General features: G+C 40.0%; 1 protein-coding gene across 1 annotated transcript; it reads left to right on the top strand.

Moving 5' to 3' along the window:
• Positions 1–4,307: 4,307 nt before the first annotated feature.
• On the top strand, positions 4,308–18,227 carry LOC121248702 (subtilisin-like protease SBT5.3). The gene is made up of 2 exons (XM_041147241.1): positions 4,308–5,092; positions 18,035–18,227. The coding sequence occupies exons 1-2, from the start codon at positions 4,835–4,837 to the stop codon at positions 18,134–18,136; spliced, it is 360 nt and encodes a 119-aa protein (XP_041003175.1). The 5' UTR covers positions 4,308–4,834; the 3' UTR covers positions 18,137–18,227.
• The last annotated feature ends 582 nt before the right edge of the window (positions 18,228–18,809 follow it).

Below are 18,809 nucleotides of genomic sequence, written 5' to 3'. Positions count from 1 at the left end.
GAGACGTGGTCATGGCCGACGAGACTTATGGAGCTGAATTCCCAAAGCTACCACGTAAGGAACCACTCAATCTTGAACTCAACCTGCTTCCATCAAATTTAAGGAACGAAGAGGCCGGGGAGATCTCCAAGGGGTACACGACTGCATCTTCAAGGAAAATATTCAATTGGAAGACCAGAAAAAAAAAAAAAAATAGGGAAGCATCTATTTCCTTCTCTCATTCTTTACTTTAGTTTTTCTTCTTCTTTTTTTTCCATTGAGGACAATGTAATATTTAAGTTTGGAGGGAAAGAAGTTGGGCACTATGGATGTTAGGGACCAAATTGGCTAAAGTGCATAAAATAATAAATTTTATGAATCAAACCAATGCTTGTTTTGGTTGGGGGGTGGAACATACCCAAGTGCATAATTTTCGCATGACTAAATCATTGACATCTGCACTAGATTTCAATGTATGTCATTTGAGTCTATTCTTCTACCTTAGTTCTCTATAGAGATACTCTCATACTTCTCTTTGAGCACAAACTAAGCCTTTGTGGTAAGATGGATGTTAAACACGTACAATTGGCAGACACCCTTGAACACTAGTTGCAAGTTCCACATGAGTGACTATGAGAGATATTCCTCGAGTGAAGTTCATTGACTTATAGCACGTTTGCCCTTTTGACTTGTTTAATTATTGAGAATGTCATTACATGGTTTGTGGCATGTTAGTTGATTATACTTAAGAGATGATGAAGGTCAATTTAGGATGAACGTTTGAGTCTTTCAAGTTATCTCATGTTTTATCCATTAGAAACCATTTTGAGCCCAAATAAAAATGAAAAAATTAGCATTTCTTTTGTAAACTCATGTTTCTCTTACCCCCTCCACATTGGAGTTGAGCCTAAATTATTATCTCTTTCATATCTTCTACCTTTAAAGTATGTGCCAAGGAATGTTGATCTGAAAAACAAAAGAAAGCCAAGGAAATGGATGTACTATGGTGGTTTCTTATTGGTGCTGGCAAGTTCGTTAAAAGGGATTCCATGATTAAAAAAAAAGGTACAATAAGTTGAGGGAGTTATGCTTAATGTATTATCATGTGAAGGCCTCTAGCATGCATTTATAAGCTCTAGTGAATTCTTTTATCTTCCCTTGTTTTCTTTAACTTGACCTTAGCCTCATACAACCTTTGATTATTGACCTTTTTGATCCTAAGTGGATTTGTGGTAAGAGTTGTTGAATTCTCAATAATTAACACTTCTATTGTGGAGATCTATGTTTGTTTGTCATTTTGCCTATATACACTTATACCTCCTATACACTTGGGTGAGTAGCCTTATTCTGTTGTCAAATATGAGAGAGGTGGAGTTAAGCTTTTGTTGAGGGTGTGCTCAAAGTTGTATGTGTTTGGGTTGTTGGTAAGATGGTTATGGCTTAGTGCGCACACACACGAATTTTGAGAGTTGTTTCGATAGACAAACTTTGGTAGCACTACAGATCTCTTATGAATATGTTGCTTGATATGTCTAGATATTACTGCCTTGTTTATGTGGAAGTTTTACATTTCGGGTTAGGGATATTTTTTTTCTACTGCCTTGACGCTTGAATTACTAAAAACTAGCAATAAGCTGGTTGGGGGGTGTGATGAGTGCATGAAAGTGTACTCTGAACATTGCTTTTACACGTTTAATTGCTAGATTATATGTGTTATTTGGGCATTTTGATTATGTTTTTCCAATTTAAACGTTAATTCCATAGTCCCCAAGTTTTGATTCAGTGTCTAATAATTTTATTGCAGGAATGAATCTAAAAATGATTAAATTAAAGTCTGGCTCATAAGGAAGAAAAGAACAATCAATGGAGAATTTCATACGTCCAAAGTCAAGGAGATTCATGTCATAAACAAGGAAGGAAAGAGCAATTAATGAAAAATATTCGGAATCCATAGCTTCTCTGAGTATCCATCATAATTATGTTCATGTCTTCCCCATCCGATTTTTGATTGAGGCTATTCAAGATGCGTTGGAAAGCAAACTCAATGGGTTACATTTGTTCCAGAGATAGTAATTTTCTAATTCAGTAGCTTACTAAGCAAAAAAGGGCCCGCAATCTGCATGTAGAAATCTGGAGTATTACCTACCCGAGTTTGCACGCGATCTTCTTTCCTTATTGGGATGGCTCATGAAAAAGGGAGGAAAATAAAGAATTAGGGGGCAGAAAAGAAGAATCCCTTCTTGTTTTGGTAGAAAGGGTGCAAGGGTTTGGAAAAAGTTATCTTCCAGAAAAAGAATCCTTGTTTCGAATGAAGAGCTAATTCCTTGGTGAAGGTAAGGATGAACTTGCTTGAATGATGATGATTTCAATTCTATTGGATTCATGTATTAAACTTTCATGCTGATACAATTCTTGTTTATCATCTCTTATTAGTCTTTCTTGTATTTGGATAATTTTATAGCCAATATTTTTCATAAATTCAGTCATGCTTTCTCTATGGGATTGTTGAGGTGTTTATGTTCCAGGTTTGGTTTGGTTGTCTTTATATTTTTTTTAATATAATTATATATATATATATATATATATTTATGGGGCGCGGGGTGGGAGAAACCTAGAGCAGGGTTGGGCCCCCTCCCTCCCCCACCTCCGCTAGGGCTGTAGATGCGAGCGGGCCACCCGCCCGCCACATCTGTTGCAGTATCCTAGGCCTGTGTAGAAAAGGCGCTGACCCGAACACGTCCATACGAACCGAACTGACCCGCTCGATAAAAGCGGGTTGAACTAACTTGCGGGTCAAACATGCTAACTGTCAATTTCAATCCGACAATCTCAGACCTTATGCCATCCATCCCCAAATCTCAAACCATAGCTACCATCGACCCATCACTCCCGATTTCTCTCTATTATCACAAAGATCGGCAAGAGACCTGAAGGGAAAAGGTCCATCTTGGACTACACACGAAACATAAAAAGTAAAAGAAAAAGGATCGAAACGAAACAAGCGGAAGTTCCGATAATTTTACAGACGAGTACATGTTTTATAAGTTATATACACTGCTTATTGTAAAATCCCATTAATTAAAACAAATTTAAAATATATAGGAGTCAAAATGGAGATTACAAAAATCAAACTTGTATTGAGAGTGAGGGAGAGAGAGATAGTAGTGGGGAACCTGAAGACAAGGAGAGAGTACGGGTTGGTAGAGAGATCTGAGTTTTTGAAGATTTGAGAGTTCCCTGGGAATGTTGTAGTCTAAATCCATCAAGAAAATCTCCATGTACTCTCTGCGTTGTTGGTGTTGTGGGTTCGAAGGGGCTTCAAAAGACATTTCTAGAGATTTTTTTTGGAAAACTTCATGGAGGTTGATATTAAACGGGTTGACCCGAAGCGGGTCAGGTCTTTTCTTGTTACCCTTGTCGCCAAGTCGGGCCCAAACCCAGATCGATTTGGTCAGGTTGCAGGCCTAGCAGATCCTCCCGCCCCACCCAGGCGAGGATGGGGCAAGCGGGGTGGGGTAGCAGGGCCACCCCTATCATGTTGGAATGGCTCTAAGGCAAGGCAACTGTTGTTATCTTATCCAATGCTTTACACGTGGCAGTTCCTGGCTGGCAAGTTGATATTGTCATTAATTGGCAACTTGATGGGTGTTAGGAATTTGGACCTCTCAAAATTCACCTCCAGGATCCACTTTTTGGAGAAATATGAAGAAAAATAGAGAAATAATAACAGCACAAGAATTTACGTGGAAACTCCCAAAAATAAGAGAAAAACCACCAGACCCAGAGAAGAAAATACACTATGTGAAAAATTATTACAATCACACAATTTTTCTCATCACCCCAAATGACACCTACAAAGCGTTCTCACTAGTAAAACTTTAACTCTCACCTCTTTCCTTTTAACAAGAAAATGCTAATAGAGGACTTTTCTTAGAGTCACAAGTTACTAATTAAGTTTATGACTTGGTGTCATTAACTAAGAGGCCAAGCACCCTATTTATAGAATTTTAATATATATAAATATATATATCTATCAATGAGAAATGATATAGTTATGAATATGTTATAATTATATTTTTACTCTGATTTTAACACAGGCTAATAATGAAAAATTGAATTACTTTATACGTCTCACTGTGATTAATTTATAAAACTACTAGTTTAGGACTAGAGAATTTTCAGACCTTCAGCATGAAAGTGTGCCCCCCTGCCCCTATATATTTCAAATGATACCTTATGCATTACTCTAATGCACAGAGACAGTCGATTATAAATTTGAACCATACGTCTTAGGCTCACTTCATAACCGAGATTCTCAATAACAACAACGATAATAACGACGCAAATACAATCAGAAAGTAGTGTTCATTTAACGAAGTTTTAAGACGTTAAATTCCTATTGTCAATCAGGAAACGGTTACGCAGAAAAGGACTCGAAAAAAATAATCCCTTCACCCTTCGCCATACGCTTACTTGCAGTCCCCTGTAGTCTGAAGTTTTCTTTTAACAAACTTGACCATTTTTTTTCACTAACCCATCAATATTGGCGGTTCATTGTGCCAAATCGGTGGAACAAAGAAAGCTAATTGGAGCAAGGTACTTCAACAAAGGCTATGCCGCAGTTGCTGGTTCACTAAACTCCTCCTTTGACACACCACGCGATAATGATGGCCATGGATCTCATACTTTATCAACGGCTGGTGGTAATTTCGTTGCCGGGGCTAGTATCTACGGCTTCGGCCAAGGAACAGCAAAGGGAGGATCACCAAAAGCTCGGGTAGCAGCTTACAAGGTGTGCTGGCCTCCGGTGGGTGGAAATGAATGCTTTGATGCAGACATAGTTGCAGCCTTCGATATGGCCATCCATGATGGCATTGATGTTCTGTCCATATCACTGGGAGGGCAGCCCACGCCCTTCTTTAATGTCAGCGTAGCAATTGGCTCCTTCCATGCTGTTAAGCACGGTATTGTGGTGGTTTGCTCCGCTGGAAATTCTGGGCCTAAAGATGGGACTGTCTCCAATGTTGCGCCCTGGCAGATAACAGTGGGAGCCAGCACCATGGACAGGCAGTTCCGCAGTAATGTTATCCTCGGCAACAACATGCGCTTGGAGGTTAGTTTTTCAGTCCTATTGTTGGAAAATATAGCATTATGAGAATATCATATGATATTCGCGCGGGTGCAGTCTTCAAAATCTTCATATCATATGGATTTTAACCAAGTTAAGAATAGAGCTCTATTTATGTTTAAGATGTTAGGAATGCTACTGCATTTTAGGTAAGTATATGGGATACACTACCTTCAGCTGTAGTAACTATTGCAAGATAAGATTTTATCAAATCCTCCTCCTATATATTTGCTTTTGACACTCATTGAGCGAGCCAGGTTTCTTTTATAATAATAGGCCCCCGCGGTAAAAAGGTCTTGAGCGAAACTTCAAACAAAAGATCAGATCGAACTTAAAAGGGAAAGGATTAAAGAATCTTAATAAACTGTATGTTTTGGAATAGATTTCCTCAATGAATATTTTGAGGAGTTCCAGATATATTTATAATGATAATACATCAGAGTTTGTTACAATGATTCTATCGTTAACTAAAGTATACAAGAGATTAGTTTGAGTTTGAATTGCTTTCTGATTTCAGCTCCCACTATCTTCAGTTTTCTGCTTCTTATCCTTATCCTTACTCTGTTTTGTAGTGCTATGGATCAGCCATTGTTCACGGCTAATCCGTAGCACATGTGACGTATCTACTCATTTTTTTTTAATGCAAAATACATCACTCAGATTCATCTACCCCTCTCTCTCTCATCAGCTCTCTCATCCTGACAGAAGCCTTCACCCAATTTTCCTTCAGCTCAGCCTGACATCGCCCAGCCTCACCGCCACCATTGACAACTCCCCCTTACGCCGACGACTAAGCCAGCCGCCACCAATCTCCCCCACGCGCAACCCTCTCTCTCCCCTACAGTAACCCAATCGAAATGGATTTCACCCATTTCTTGTGATACCCCATATGATATGGATAAGGGTAGGTGGTGTATGGGATCCCACATTGCTTGGGAAGGAGAAGTTCTTGCTCTTTATAAGGTTCTAGTGGAACTCCAATTGTATCATTGACTAGTTCTTTTGGAGTATAGGCCATGTGGTTTGGGCCTTCCATTGGGGCGTTACAAATGGTATCAGAGCCAATCCCAACCAGAAATGTGGGACTTGAGCCGTGCCACCTACAATGGACAGGCCCGACGAGGACGTCGGGAATTTAAGGGGGTAGATTGTGATACCCCATATGATATGGATAAGGGTAGGTGGTGTATGGGATCCCACATTGCTTGGGAAGGAGAAGTTCTTGCTCTTTATAAGGTTCTAGTGGAACTCCAATTGTATCATTGACTAGTCCTTTTGGAGTATAGGCCATGTGGTTTGGGCCTTCCATTGGGGCGTTACAAATACTGTAACGCCCCGACCCCGAGGGTCCGGAGAGTTAACTCATAAAACCTGATAATCCGCTCTAACAAGGCTAGAGTACTTCCAAATTCAAGAACATATCCATCTTTCAAACCTCAAGTCGAACGTAAATACTTCAATTAAATAAATCAAATAAACTCATTTATCCAATATTCAGTCCAACAACCCAAATAAAATCAACTCTTCTTCATGTCTCAACTAACAATTAGAAATAATAAAACATTAACATAGTCTCCACAAATCGTCTAAATCCATTGAAGTAAACTTAAGAAAGATAATTAATATCCAACACCAACACTAATATCATGAGATACCCAACAACAAATCAATGTTAATCTTCTCCATAGACTCTAATACTGATCTTCAGCTGAACCTTCAAAGTCATCTGAAATATTATGGATATAAGGGGGTGAGTTATCAACAACTCAGCAAGCAGAGAGCATATACTAGCATGTAAACATGAGCATTTATAACATTTAATAAGCCGAACAAAACATTTACTTTCAGAATGCAAAAAAAAAAAAAAAAAAAAAAAACAAACAAAACTTGTACAAAAACTTTAGAGGGAAATTTTCAGAAAAATAAACTCATTCCAAAAAAAAGAACATCCGTTGGCATTTCCAAACTGAAATATTATAATCAAATCATCTCTTAGCATCACTTCGGGACAATACTATGTTTAACCCCCGTGGTAGGGTTATAAACCACCATTATACCCGTGGCTGGGCCATTTCCCATGTTTCACCCCCGTGGTAGGGTTATAAACCACCATTATACCCGTGGCTGGGCCATTTCCCATGTTTCACCCCCGTGGTAGGGTTATAAACCACCATTATACCCGTGGCTGGGCCGTATACCATGTTTCACCCCCGTGGTAGGGTTATAAACCACTATTATACCCGTGGCTGGGCCTTAACAGAAACAGAACGGATTTCATCGAAAATCCGGTTACACATATATACCAAGTCAGAACTTCATGCCAAGATTTTCAAATGACACATCATATCAAAACAAATCACTAAAAGCTTCAGATCATTTCACATGTTCGAGATAAATATAAACAAGTATCCTCATTTGTTCATAACAAAACTTTTAGAATTCCTTTTTCACTCTATTACATAGTTCAGAAATAAAGTACACAAAACTAGCTCATGTCTACACCAGTCATGACAGAAAAACATTTTCTCTTATGTAGAATTTATGCATATGCAGAATAAACATCTGAGGTTGTTTTCAGATCATCTCTTTCAGAAGAAAATAAACACATTTATTCTCAAAGTCAACCTCATTTTATTTATTTTATGCAAAACTAGTATACGAACCCCGCTTACCTGACTTATTTGTAATATCAACACCTTGAGCCGGAACTCTAATAGTAACACCACCTAAACAAAAGAAACATATATCTATCAGTTAATAACCCATCTAGTAGGCTGCTATATATTGGGTATTAAATCAAAACAGTCTCTTCACAGCTCCATAACTATCCCACAATTTAAACCTGAACAACTCTCTCTTCAAACCATTCGCATTTAAACCCAAAACAGCCACCACTTTCTATAATACCAAACCAATCATAATTATTTCCAAAAACCAACAACCGCAACTCCAATAATTAAAACATAACCCAAACCAAACTCCACTTCCAACCTCGGAATAAAGTAGTTTCAGCGTAAGCATCAAAATTCTAATCATTCAACAATTCAAAACTTGCACAAAAGTTCAATACAACTAGTTCCAAAACACCCATCATTTTACACCAAAAAGTCTCAAATAATACTTCAAAAACTGACTCACAAAACACCCAAAATTATACTCCTCAACATCCATAATTCCAACACACTCCACTGCTCCAACAATTAAAATACATCAACCCAAAATAAAAGTTGCAAAATCTTCTACTGGAAGAAACTAATGGTCTGTGCAAAAGGAAAAAAAATTGACTAAGAGTAATACACAGCCAAACAAAGCAGCGTGTGTGTGTGCGCGATAGACCAACCGAGGAAAGCGATAAAACAATATATGGTCTGCGTAACTGAAAGTAAGAATTAAGAGAGACAAAAAAACAATGAAAGGGGCGGAAGATAATGGACGAAAGTGACGACCCAGAGGAATTCAAACAAGGCTCCAAGGTTATCAAGACCCACGAAAAATTTGCACAAACCGAAACCCAAAAGAAGAAAATTATAAAGTTATCTAAGCACAAAGAAGTAATGGAAGGGAAGAGGCTAACTCACAAATTGCTGTGAAGACAGGAAGAAGAAAACAGAGGACGAGAGAGAGGGCGATGGCTCACCTTCGAAGAACCAGAAAATCGAAACCCACGGAGCCAAAAGTGCCTGCCAAGAAAGGAACACCAGTCCACGCGAGAGAGAGTCTGAGTGGTTTGCAAAAGTGGTGAGGAAGGCTCTTCATGCGCGGAAACAGCAAGAGAAATCGTGGGGCGTGGGAAGCAGTTGCACGGGAAGGGAGAGATTCACGGATTGGCAACCGAAATGCTGATTTCGGAATGAGGAAGAAGAACAGTACACGGCAGAAAGGGAATTAATCCCTCCCCCAAAACGACGCCGTCCGTCCCTCTCAAGCTGCTCGTGGGCCGGGCTTCATCTTAGCTGCAAAGGGGCTGGGCCTAAAGCCCGGTTATCACATTCTCCCCCCCTTAAAAAAAATTCCGTCCCCGGAATTTGCTACAAGCAATTAGGATCATCGTCGAACAACTGTGGGTACTTGGCTTGCATATTCTCTTCTAATTCCCAAGAGGCTTCACTGATAGCATGATTATTCCATACCACTTTAACCAATGGAATAGTCCGATTACGTAACACTTGTTCTTTCCTTTCTACAATCCGCACCGGCTCTTCTGTATAAGTCAAATCTTCCTGAAAATGAAGAGGCTCGTAATCGATAATGTGGGTGGGGTCAGGTACATACTTCCTTAACATAGATACATGAAATACATTGTGTACTCCTGAGAGTGCGGGTGGTAGTGCAACCCTGTAAGCCACTGGTCCAATCCGATCAAGAATTTCAAATGGTCCGATATACCTAGGGCTCAACTTACCCTTCCTTCCAAACCTCATAACTCCTCTCATGGGTGCAATCCTCAAGAATACCTTGTCCCCAACTTCAAATTCTAATTGGCGACGCCGGTTATCTGCATAGCTTTTCTGTCGACTCTGAGCTGCTCTCATTCTAGCTCGGATGGTCTCAATCTTCTCTGTTGTCTTCTGAATGATTTCCGGACCCAAAATTTGTCTTTCCCCCACTTCGTCCCAATATAAAGGGGATCTACACTTCCTACCATAAAGTGCTTCATAAGGTGCCATCTCAATACTAGCCTGGTAGCTGTTATTATAAGCAAACTCGACCAAAGGCAAGTGTCGAATCCAAGTCCCCATAAAATCCAGCATACAAGCTCTCAACATGTCTTCCAAAATTTGAATGGTTCTTTCCGACTGACCATCTGTCTGTGGGTGAAATGCTGTGCTGAAATTTAACTTAGTGCCCATGGCCTCTTGTAAGCTTCGCCAAAAATTTGAAGTGAAACGCGGATCCCTATCTGACACAATGGACACAGGTACCCCATGCAACCTCACTATTTCCTGTATATAAAGCTCGGCTAGTTTCTCCAACTTATAAGAAACTTTGATAGGTACAAAATGAGCTGTCTTCGTCAAACGGTCTATGATCACCCAAATTGCATCTTGTCCGGTCGGTGCCCGTGGAAGGCCTGTAACAAAATCCATAGAGATATGCTCCCATTTCCATTCTGGAATCTGAAGTGGTTGTAATAACCCTGCTGGTCGCTGGTGTTCTACTTTCACCTGCTGGCATGTTAAGCACTGAGCCACAAATTGAGCAATTTCTCTCTTCATGCCTTCCCACCAAAAAGACTCTTTCAAATCTCTATATATTTTTGTACTACCCGGGTGAACTGTGTAAGGGGATCGGTGCGCTTCTTCAAGGATAAGTCTTTTTATTACCACACTGTCCGGCACACAACATCTGTTTCCAAACCTTAGCACTCCATCTTCAGAAACATTAAACTCAGGTCTATCCCCTTTTTCTACCTCTTCAAATAATCTCGCCAACTTAGAATCTTCTTTTTGGGCGAGTTTGATTCTGTCTATCAAAGCTGGTTGAACTATTAAACTGGCTATTAATGCTTGCTGATCACCCACAACTACTTCAATAGTGGCTCTCTCCAAGTCCATTAATAAGCGGGGTTGAGTGGTAAGAGTTGCGATTACCGGTCCCACTGGCTTCCTGCTAAGTGCATCAGCTACAACATTAGCTTTGCCTGGGTGATAGTTAATGTTGCAGTCATAGTCCTTGACTAGTTCGAGCCATCTCCTCTGTCTCATATTCAGTTCTTTCTGCGTGAAGAAGTATTTCAAACTCTTGTGATCCGTGTAGATTTCGCACCTTTCACCATATAAATAATGCCTCCAGATTTTAAGTGCAAAGACAACGGCGGCCAACTCCAAATCATGTGTGGGTAGTTTTGTTCATAGGTCTTCAATTGCCGAGAAGCATAAGCTATTACCTTTCCATGCTGCATCAAAACACACCCCAAACCCAAACGTGAAGCGTCACTATAAACCACAAATCCACCTCTTTCGCTAGGGACTGTTAGAACTGGGGCCGTCACCAATCTCTTCTTCAATTCCTGGAAGCTTTCTTCACATTTTTCAGTCCAAACATACTTGTTGTTCTTCCTAGTAAGGGCGGTAAGGGGAACCGCTATTTTTGAGAAATTGTCTATGAACCGACGGTAATAACCAGCCAAACCCAAGAAACTCCTAACTTCGTGCACATTGGTTGGTTGAGTCCAGTTAACTATTGCTTCAATCTTCCCGGGGTCTACAGAAATGCCATCCCTTGAGACCACATGTCCCAAAAATGCGATAGACTCAAGCCAAAATTCACACTTCTTTAACTTAGCAAATAATTTCTTATCCATGAGTGTCCCTAGAACATGCCTCAGATGGTCTTCATGTTCGGTTTTGCTCTTGGAGTAGATTAATATATCATCAATAAACACCACTACAAATTTATCCAGAAACTCATGAAATACTCGATTCATCAGGTCCATAAATACTGCTGGGGCGTTGGTTAAACCAAAAGGCATGACTAAAAATTCATAGTGGCCATACCTGGTCCTGAAAGCTGTTTTAGGCACATCCTCCGCCTTGATTTTTAATTGATGATAACCCGATCTGAGATCAATTTTAGAGAACACCTGTGCACCTTGCAACTGATCAAATAAATCATCGATGCGGGGCAACGGATATTTATTCTTTATGGTCACCCGATTCAGTTCCCTGTAGTCTATACACATCCTCATTGTCCCATCCTTCTTCTTCACAAACAAGACTGGAGCTCCCCAAGGTGACACACTAGGCCTAATGAAACCTTTGTCTAACAAGTCTTGCAACTGCTCTCTGAGCTCGGCTAACTCTGATGGCGCCATTCGATAAGGGGCTTTGGAGAGAGGCGCCGTGCCTGGGGCTAATTCAATAGCAAATTCTACCTCCCGATCAGGCGGTAATCCAGACAAATCTTCCGGAAAAACTTCTGGATATTCCCTCACAATAGGAATCTCTTCTAGATTCAATTCTTCCTTTGGTTCAACCACCACAAAAGCCAAGTACCCCTGACACCCGTCACGTATTAACTTATCAACCTGAAAAGCAGAAATAACTGATGGAGGGATACGCACCTTGGAACCCATAAATCGAAGTTCCTCATCTTCCGGAAACTTGAACACTACTTCTCTTCTAAAACAGTCAATACTAGCATAACTGGAAGCTAACCAATCCATCCCCAAAATCACATCAAACCCAGTTATAGGAAAGACTATCAGGTTAGCTGGCATTTCCTTCCCACTAATCGTTATAGGACACTTGAGTAAAATCTCGTTACAAGTCACTATATCACCAGTTGGGGTAGAGACCCTCAAATTGTAGTCCATCTCATCAGCATCAATGGGACACAATTTAACAAAATCCCTTGAAATAAAGGAGTGGGTAGCCCCCGAGTCAAATAAAACAGTAGCCTTATTGAGAAATAAGGTAATAATTCCTGGTTACGTCATACAACCCATAGAGATAATAAGATAAATAATCCTTAATTCTCAACAAAGAACATTTGAGGAGATGGTTAGAGAATTATACCTGTGATGACATCCTCCTTGTCCTCAGCTTCTCCCGGTGTCAAAGCAAACACCTGAGCAGGTACCGTCCTCCGCTGATTATTGCCTTGACTATTCGGCCTGAAGTTTTGGGGTGGGTTTGGCCTTCTGTTGTTCTCCGCAAGCAATGGACATTCTCTAATGAAATGCCCATCTTTACCGCATTTGAAACATGATCCCACTTCCTTCCTGCACTCCCCACGGTGTATGCGGTTACAGAACTTACAGGGGTTAGGTGTAAGATTTCCCTGCATCTGTCTCTGACTCGAACTGCTCCCCTCATTTCTCTTTTTCCATTGCCCTTGATCCGAACTAGGAAACCCTTGTGGAGTAGCTCTCTTCCTCTGTTCTTGCAATTCAGCACCCCTCTTAAGATTCTGTTCAACTAGTGTCGCTTTGTGCACAAATTCTGAAAAATTTTGAATCTGTAAGACCATCACCCGCTCATAGATCCTGTAGTTCAAACCTTCTTCAAACTTCCTAGTCTTTTTCTCCTCATCGGGAATCAAGTATGCAGCAAAACGTGATAATTCTGCAAACCTTGCAGCATATTGGCGCACAGTCATGGTCCCTTGCACCAAATTGGTGAACTCTCGAGCTCTTGCATCCCTATCTGCCTTAGGGAAAAATCGATCGAAGAAACTCTGCTTGAATTGAGCCCAAACAATTACCCCAATCCCCTCAGCTTCCCTGATAACTTTCTCAGAATTCCACCATCTCTTTGCTTCTCCAGATAGTTTGAATGCTGCGAACTTGACTTTTTGCTGATCGGTACAATCCAAAACACCAAATATTTCTTCAATGTCTTGTATCCAATCTTCCGCAGCGTTCGCATTACCTCTTCCATCAAAGGTGGGAGGATGTGTTCGATTAAATTGTTCGAACGTGCAACCCCCACCATTGTAGTCTTCATTCAAATCTTCAAGAGTTCGAACTCTACGACGAGCAGCCATCCTGAAAGTCTAAACTCGGTGAAACGTTCTAAAATAAAAGAAAACGAAAATACCAAATGAATAGAAATATATAAGAGGGTAAATAAAATATGTATATAAACACATATACACATATATATATATATATCAGATAACTATGCCAATCTGGCATCACTTATTACACACATATATCACTAGAATGCTCAAGGTTCTCAAACTCAACTACTATCATCAGCCAAATCTAAACCTCAAATCCCATCAAGAACAGTCTTAATGTCCTTGAAACTCATACTTAAATACCCCCATGACTATCCTTATAATCCTCCGATTCCTATTTTGAAATTCCCACATCTTATGAACCCACAGATATCTAAACCTCCAAGGTCTACAGTATGCAGAATTCTAACCTGTCTCTGATACCAACTGTAACGCCCCGACCCCGAGGGTCCGGAGAGTTAACTCATAAAACCTGATAATCCGCTCTAACAAGGCTAGAGTACTTCCAAATTCAAGAACATATCCATCTTTCAAACCTCAAGTCGAACGTAAATACTTCAATTAAATAAATCAAATAAACTCATTTATCCAATATTCAGTCCAACAACCCAAATAAAATCAACTCTTCTTCATGTCTCAACTAACAATTAGAAATAATAAAACATTAACATAGTCTCCACAAATCGTCTAAATCCATTGAAGTAAACTTAAGAAAGATAATTAATATCCAACACCAACACTAATATCATGAGATACCCAACAACAAATCAATGTTAATCTTCTCCATAGACTCTAATACTGATCTTCAGCTGAACCTTCAAAGTCATCTGAAATATTATGGAGATAAGGGGGGTGAGTTATCAACAACTCAGCAAGCAGAGAGCATATACTAGTATGTAAACATGAGCATTTATAACATTTAATAAGCCGAACAAAACATTTACTTTCAGAATGCAAAAAAAAAAAAAAAAAAACAAACAAAACTTGTACAAAAACTTTAGAGGGAAATTTTCAGAAAAATAAACTCATTCCAAAAAAAAGAACATCCGTTGGCATTTCCAAACTGAAATATTATAATCAAATCATCTCTTAGCATCACTTCGGGACAATACTATGTTTAACCCCCGTGGTAGGGTTATAAACCACCATTATACCCGTGGCTGGGCCATTTCCCATGTTTCACCCCCGTGGTAGGGTTATAAACCACCATTATACCCGTGGCTGGGCCATTTCCCATGTTTCACCCCCGTGGTAGGGTTATAAACCACCATTATACCCGTGGCTGGGCCGTATACCATGTTTCACCCCCGTGGTAGGGTTATAAACCACTATTATACCCGTGGCTGGGCCTTAACAGAAACAGAACGGATTTCATCGAAAATCCGGTTACACATATATGCCAAGTCAGAACTTCATGCCAAGATTTTCAAATGACACATCATATCAAAACAAATCACTAAAAGCTTCAGATCATTTCACATGTTCGAGATAAATATAAACAAGTATCCTCATTTGTTCATAACAAAACTTTTAGAATTCCTTTTTCACTCTATTACATAGTTCAGAAATAAAGTACACAAAACTAGCTCATGTCTACACCAGTCATGACAGAAAAATATTTTCTCTTATGTAGAATTTATGCATATGCAGAATAAACATCTGAGGTTGTTTTCAGATCATCTCTTTCAGAAGAAAATAAACACATTTATTCTCAAAGTCAACCTCATTTTATTTATTTTATACAAAACTAGTATACGAACCCCGCTTACCTGACTTCTTTGTAATATCAACACCTTGAGCCGGAACTCTAATAGTAACACCACCTAAACAAAAGAAACATATATCTATCAGTTAATAACCCATCTATTAGGCTGCTATATATTGGGTATTAAATCAAAACAGTCTCTTCACAGCTCCATAACTATCCCACAATTTAAACCTGAACAACTCTCTCTTCAAACCATTCGCATTTAAACCCAAAACAGCCACCACTTTCTATAATACCAAACCAATCATAATTATTTCCAAAAACCAACAACCGCAACTCCAATAATTAAAACATAACCCAAACCAAACTCCACTTCCAACCTCGGAATAAAGTAGTTTCAGCGTAAGCATCAAAATTCTAATCATTCAACAATTCAAAACTTGCACAAAAGTTCAATACAACTAGTTCCAAAACACCCATCATTTTACACCAAAAAGTCTCAAATAATACTTCAAAAACTGACTCACAAAACACCCAAAATTATACTCCTCAACATCCATAATTCCAACACACTCCACTGCTCCAACAATTAAAATACATCAACCCAAAATAAAAGTTGCAAAATCTTCTACTGGAAGAAACTAATGGTCTGTGCAAAAGGAAAAAAAAATTGACTAAGAGTAATACACGGCCAAACAAAGCAGCGTGTGTGTGTGCGCGATAGACCAACCGAGGAAAGCGATAAAACAATATATGGTCTGCGTAACTGAAAGTAAGAATTAAGAGAGACAAAAAAACAATGAAAGGGGCGGAAGATAATGGACGAAAGTGACGACCCAGAGGAAGAATTCAAACAAGGCTCCAAGGTTATCAAGACCCACGAAAAATTTGCACAAACCGAAACCCAAAAGAAGAAAATTATAAAGTTATCTAAGCACAAAGAAGTAACGGAAGGGAAGAGGCTAACTCACAAATTGCTGTGAAGACAGGAAGAAGAAAACAGAGGACGAGAGAGAGGGCGATGGCTCACCTTCGAAGAACCAGAAAATCGAAACCCACGGAGCCAAAAGTGCCTGCCAAGAAAGGAACACCAGTCCACGCGAGAGAGAGTCTGAGTGGTTTGCAAAAGTGGTGAGGAAGGCTCTTCATGCGCGGAAACAGCAAGAGAAATCGTGGGGCGTGGGAAGCAGTTGCACGGGAAGGGAGAGATTCACGGATTGGCAACCGAAATGCTGATTTCGGAATGAGGAAGAAGAACAGTACACGGCAGAAAGGGAATTAATCCCTCCCCCAAAACGACGCCGTCCGTCCCTCTCAAGCTGCTCGTGGGCCGGGCTTCATCTTAGCTGCAAAGGGGCTGGGCCTAAAGCCCGGTTATCACATTTCTCTCCCCTTACGCCGCCGTATGCGACCACCCAGGCCACCGCACCTCCACCACCTCACATCGACGACCACCTCTAGCAGACCCAGCCACCACGAACCTTCCTCTCCCTCTCCATCTCACACACACAAGCTACCCATAAATGGTTGGTTTCACACGAGCTCGAGGCCACCGACGGCCCTGTCGTCGCTTTGCGTCGATTCTAACCCCACCGAGCACCTTTCCTGACCACTGCGACTCCTCCCCGAGCTCCTCCGAGCCAGCCAAACCCTCCACCTCTCTCTCTTGCTCTCTCTACCTTGCCCTCCACCTCTCTCTCTCGCTCTCTCTATCTTGCCCTCCACCTCTCTCCCACTCTCCACCTCTCATCCATCAGCTCTCTCTCTCACTTATCAACTCTCTCACTCCCTCTCTCACTCCTTCATCAGCTCTCTCTCAAAGCCCGCCAGGTATTATTTCTAATCCGCCCCTGCATCTAGGGCCCCTAGCGGGGGCGGGTGACGAGGAGGACCCAATCCCACCCCGCCCCGATTTTTATATATATATTATATACATATATATAAACATAAATATATATTTATATTTTACAAATTGTGTATATATAAATATATATTACAATTTGTTAGACTTGTTCACAGAATATGTATTGACAAATTTAAAAACTACATAGTTTAAAAACTAATACAATACAATTTACACAAAATATGTACTAATAAATTTAAAAATTACATAATTTTTAAATTATTGTCATATTTACAAAATTTAAATTTATAATTTGGATCTAAAAAATTATTTTTAATTACTTTTACACTTATAAATAATTTTTAAATAAAATAAATATAGTGTTTTTTTTTTAAGTGAAAAGAGAATCCGTCCCGCCCCCGCCCCGGTGGCGGGGTAAGGGGAAGGGGTGCCCCCGCCCCGTAGGGGGTGGGTAGTGCCCCCTAGTGGGGGGGGGAGGAGAGGAATTTCAAAAATAAAATGTGTGAAATGAGAGGGAAATGGATTTTGTTGTGAGGGTGTTTTTGTAATTTTACTCTGGTATGTTTTGGATGATTCCAAACAGTGTCTGATGCTAATATTATTTCTTGAATTTATCTTCATCTTGAGTTTGAGTTGAGTCTGGTCCTTTATCTTCATTCTGTTTGTTTTTTGGTTTATCTTCATTTTGAGTTTGAATCGAGTCTGATCCTTTAAGGATTTGTATTTCCAGGCAAAAAATTGAGGAACATGGGAGAGGAAGAAACCGTCTTTTTTGCTAACTAATTTCGTTATGTCTAACTTTCTAACTAATGTGTGGTCCTTCGTTGTATTGATTTACTCTCTCTCTCTCTCTCTTATATTTTTAACTTTATTAATTAACTGTGATCCGTAGGGAGAGAGTTTATCATCTACAGTCTTGGGAAGCAAAAATTTCTACCCGCTTGTTAGCGCTGCAGATACCAAAGCAGCAAATGCATCAGCTGAAGATGCGTAAGTACAGAACAATTCAACCTCTTGGTAGTTCAATGTGCTATGCAATAGTGTACGTCAATGTAACACAACTCAGAAAATGAAAAAGATAATACTGATTTGCTCTCACGGAGGGGAGCTCCTCCAAAAAATGAGAGAAAATGAGATAAAAAAAAAAAAAAAAAAGTTCTATAATATTCCAGATTTCCTAACACTCTCCAACTTCTGAGCATATATATACTTCTCACTTGACCCTACGGAAAGCTAAATGCAGGCCATGATCCTTTAGTCTAGCCCAGGCGAGGATGGGGCAAGCGGGGTGGGGTAGCAGGGCCACCCCTATCATGTTGGAATGGCTCTAAGGCAAGGCGACTGTTGTTATCTTATCCAATGCTTTACACGTGGCAGTTCCGGGCTAGAAGTTGATATTGTCATTAATTGGCAGCTTGATGGGTGTTAGGAATTTGGACCTCTCAAAAATAAAATGTGTGAAATGAGAGGGAAATGGATTTTGTTGTGAGGGTGTTTTTGTAATTTTACTCTGGTATGTTTTGGATGATTCCAAACAGTGTCTGATGCTAATATTATTTCTTGAATTTATCTTCATCTTGAGTTTGAGTTGAGTCTGGTCCTTTATCTTCATTCTGTTTGTTTTTTGGTTTATCTTCATTTTGAGTTTGAATCGAGTCTGATCCTTT

Source organism: Juglans microcarpa x Juglans regia, chromosome 2D, assembly GCF_004785595.1.
Source record: "Juglans microcarpa x Juglans regia isolate MS1-56 chromosome 2D, Jm3101_v1.0, whole genome shotgun sequence".
Lineage (NCBI taxonomy): Eukaryota > Viridiplantae > Streptophyta > Magnoliopsida > Fagales > Juglandaceae > Juglans > Juglans microcarpa x Juglans regia.
Note: the sequence above shows the minus strand (reverse complement) of the source record. Positions and strands in the feature narration are given on the sequence as shown.

Bases quoted from the DNA above. Each gene is read 5' to 3' on its own strand.
- LOC121248702 (XM_041147241.1), top strand. From the start codon at position 4,835: ATGGCCATCCATGATGGCATTGATGTTCTGTCCATATCACTGGGAGGG. The intron at 5,093-18,034 runs GTTAGTTTTTCA...TGTGATCCGTAG, and splicing joins GCAACAACATGCGCTTGGAG to GGAGAGAGTTTATCATCTAC.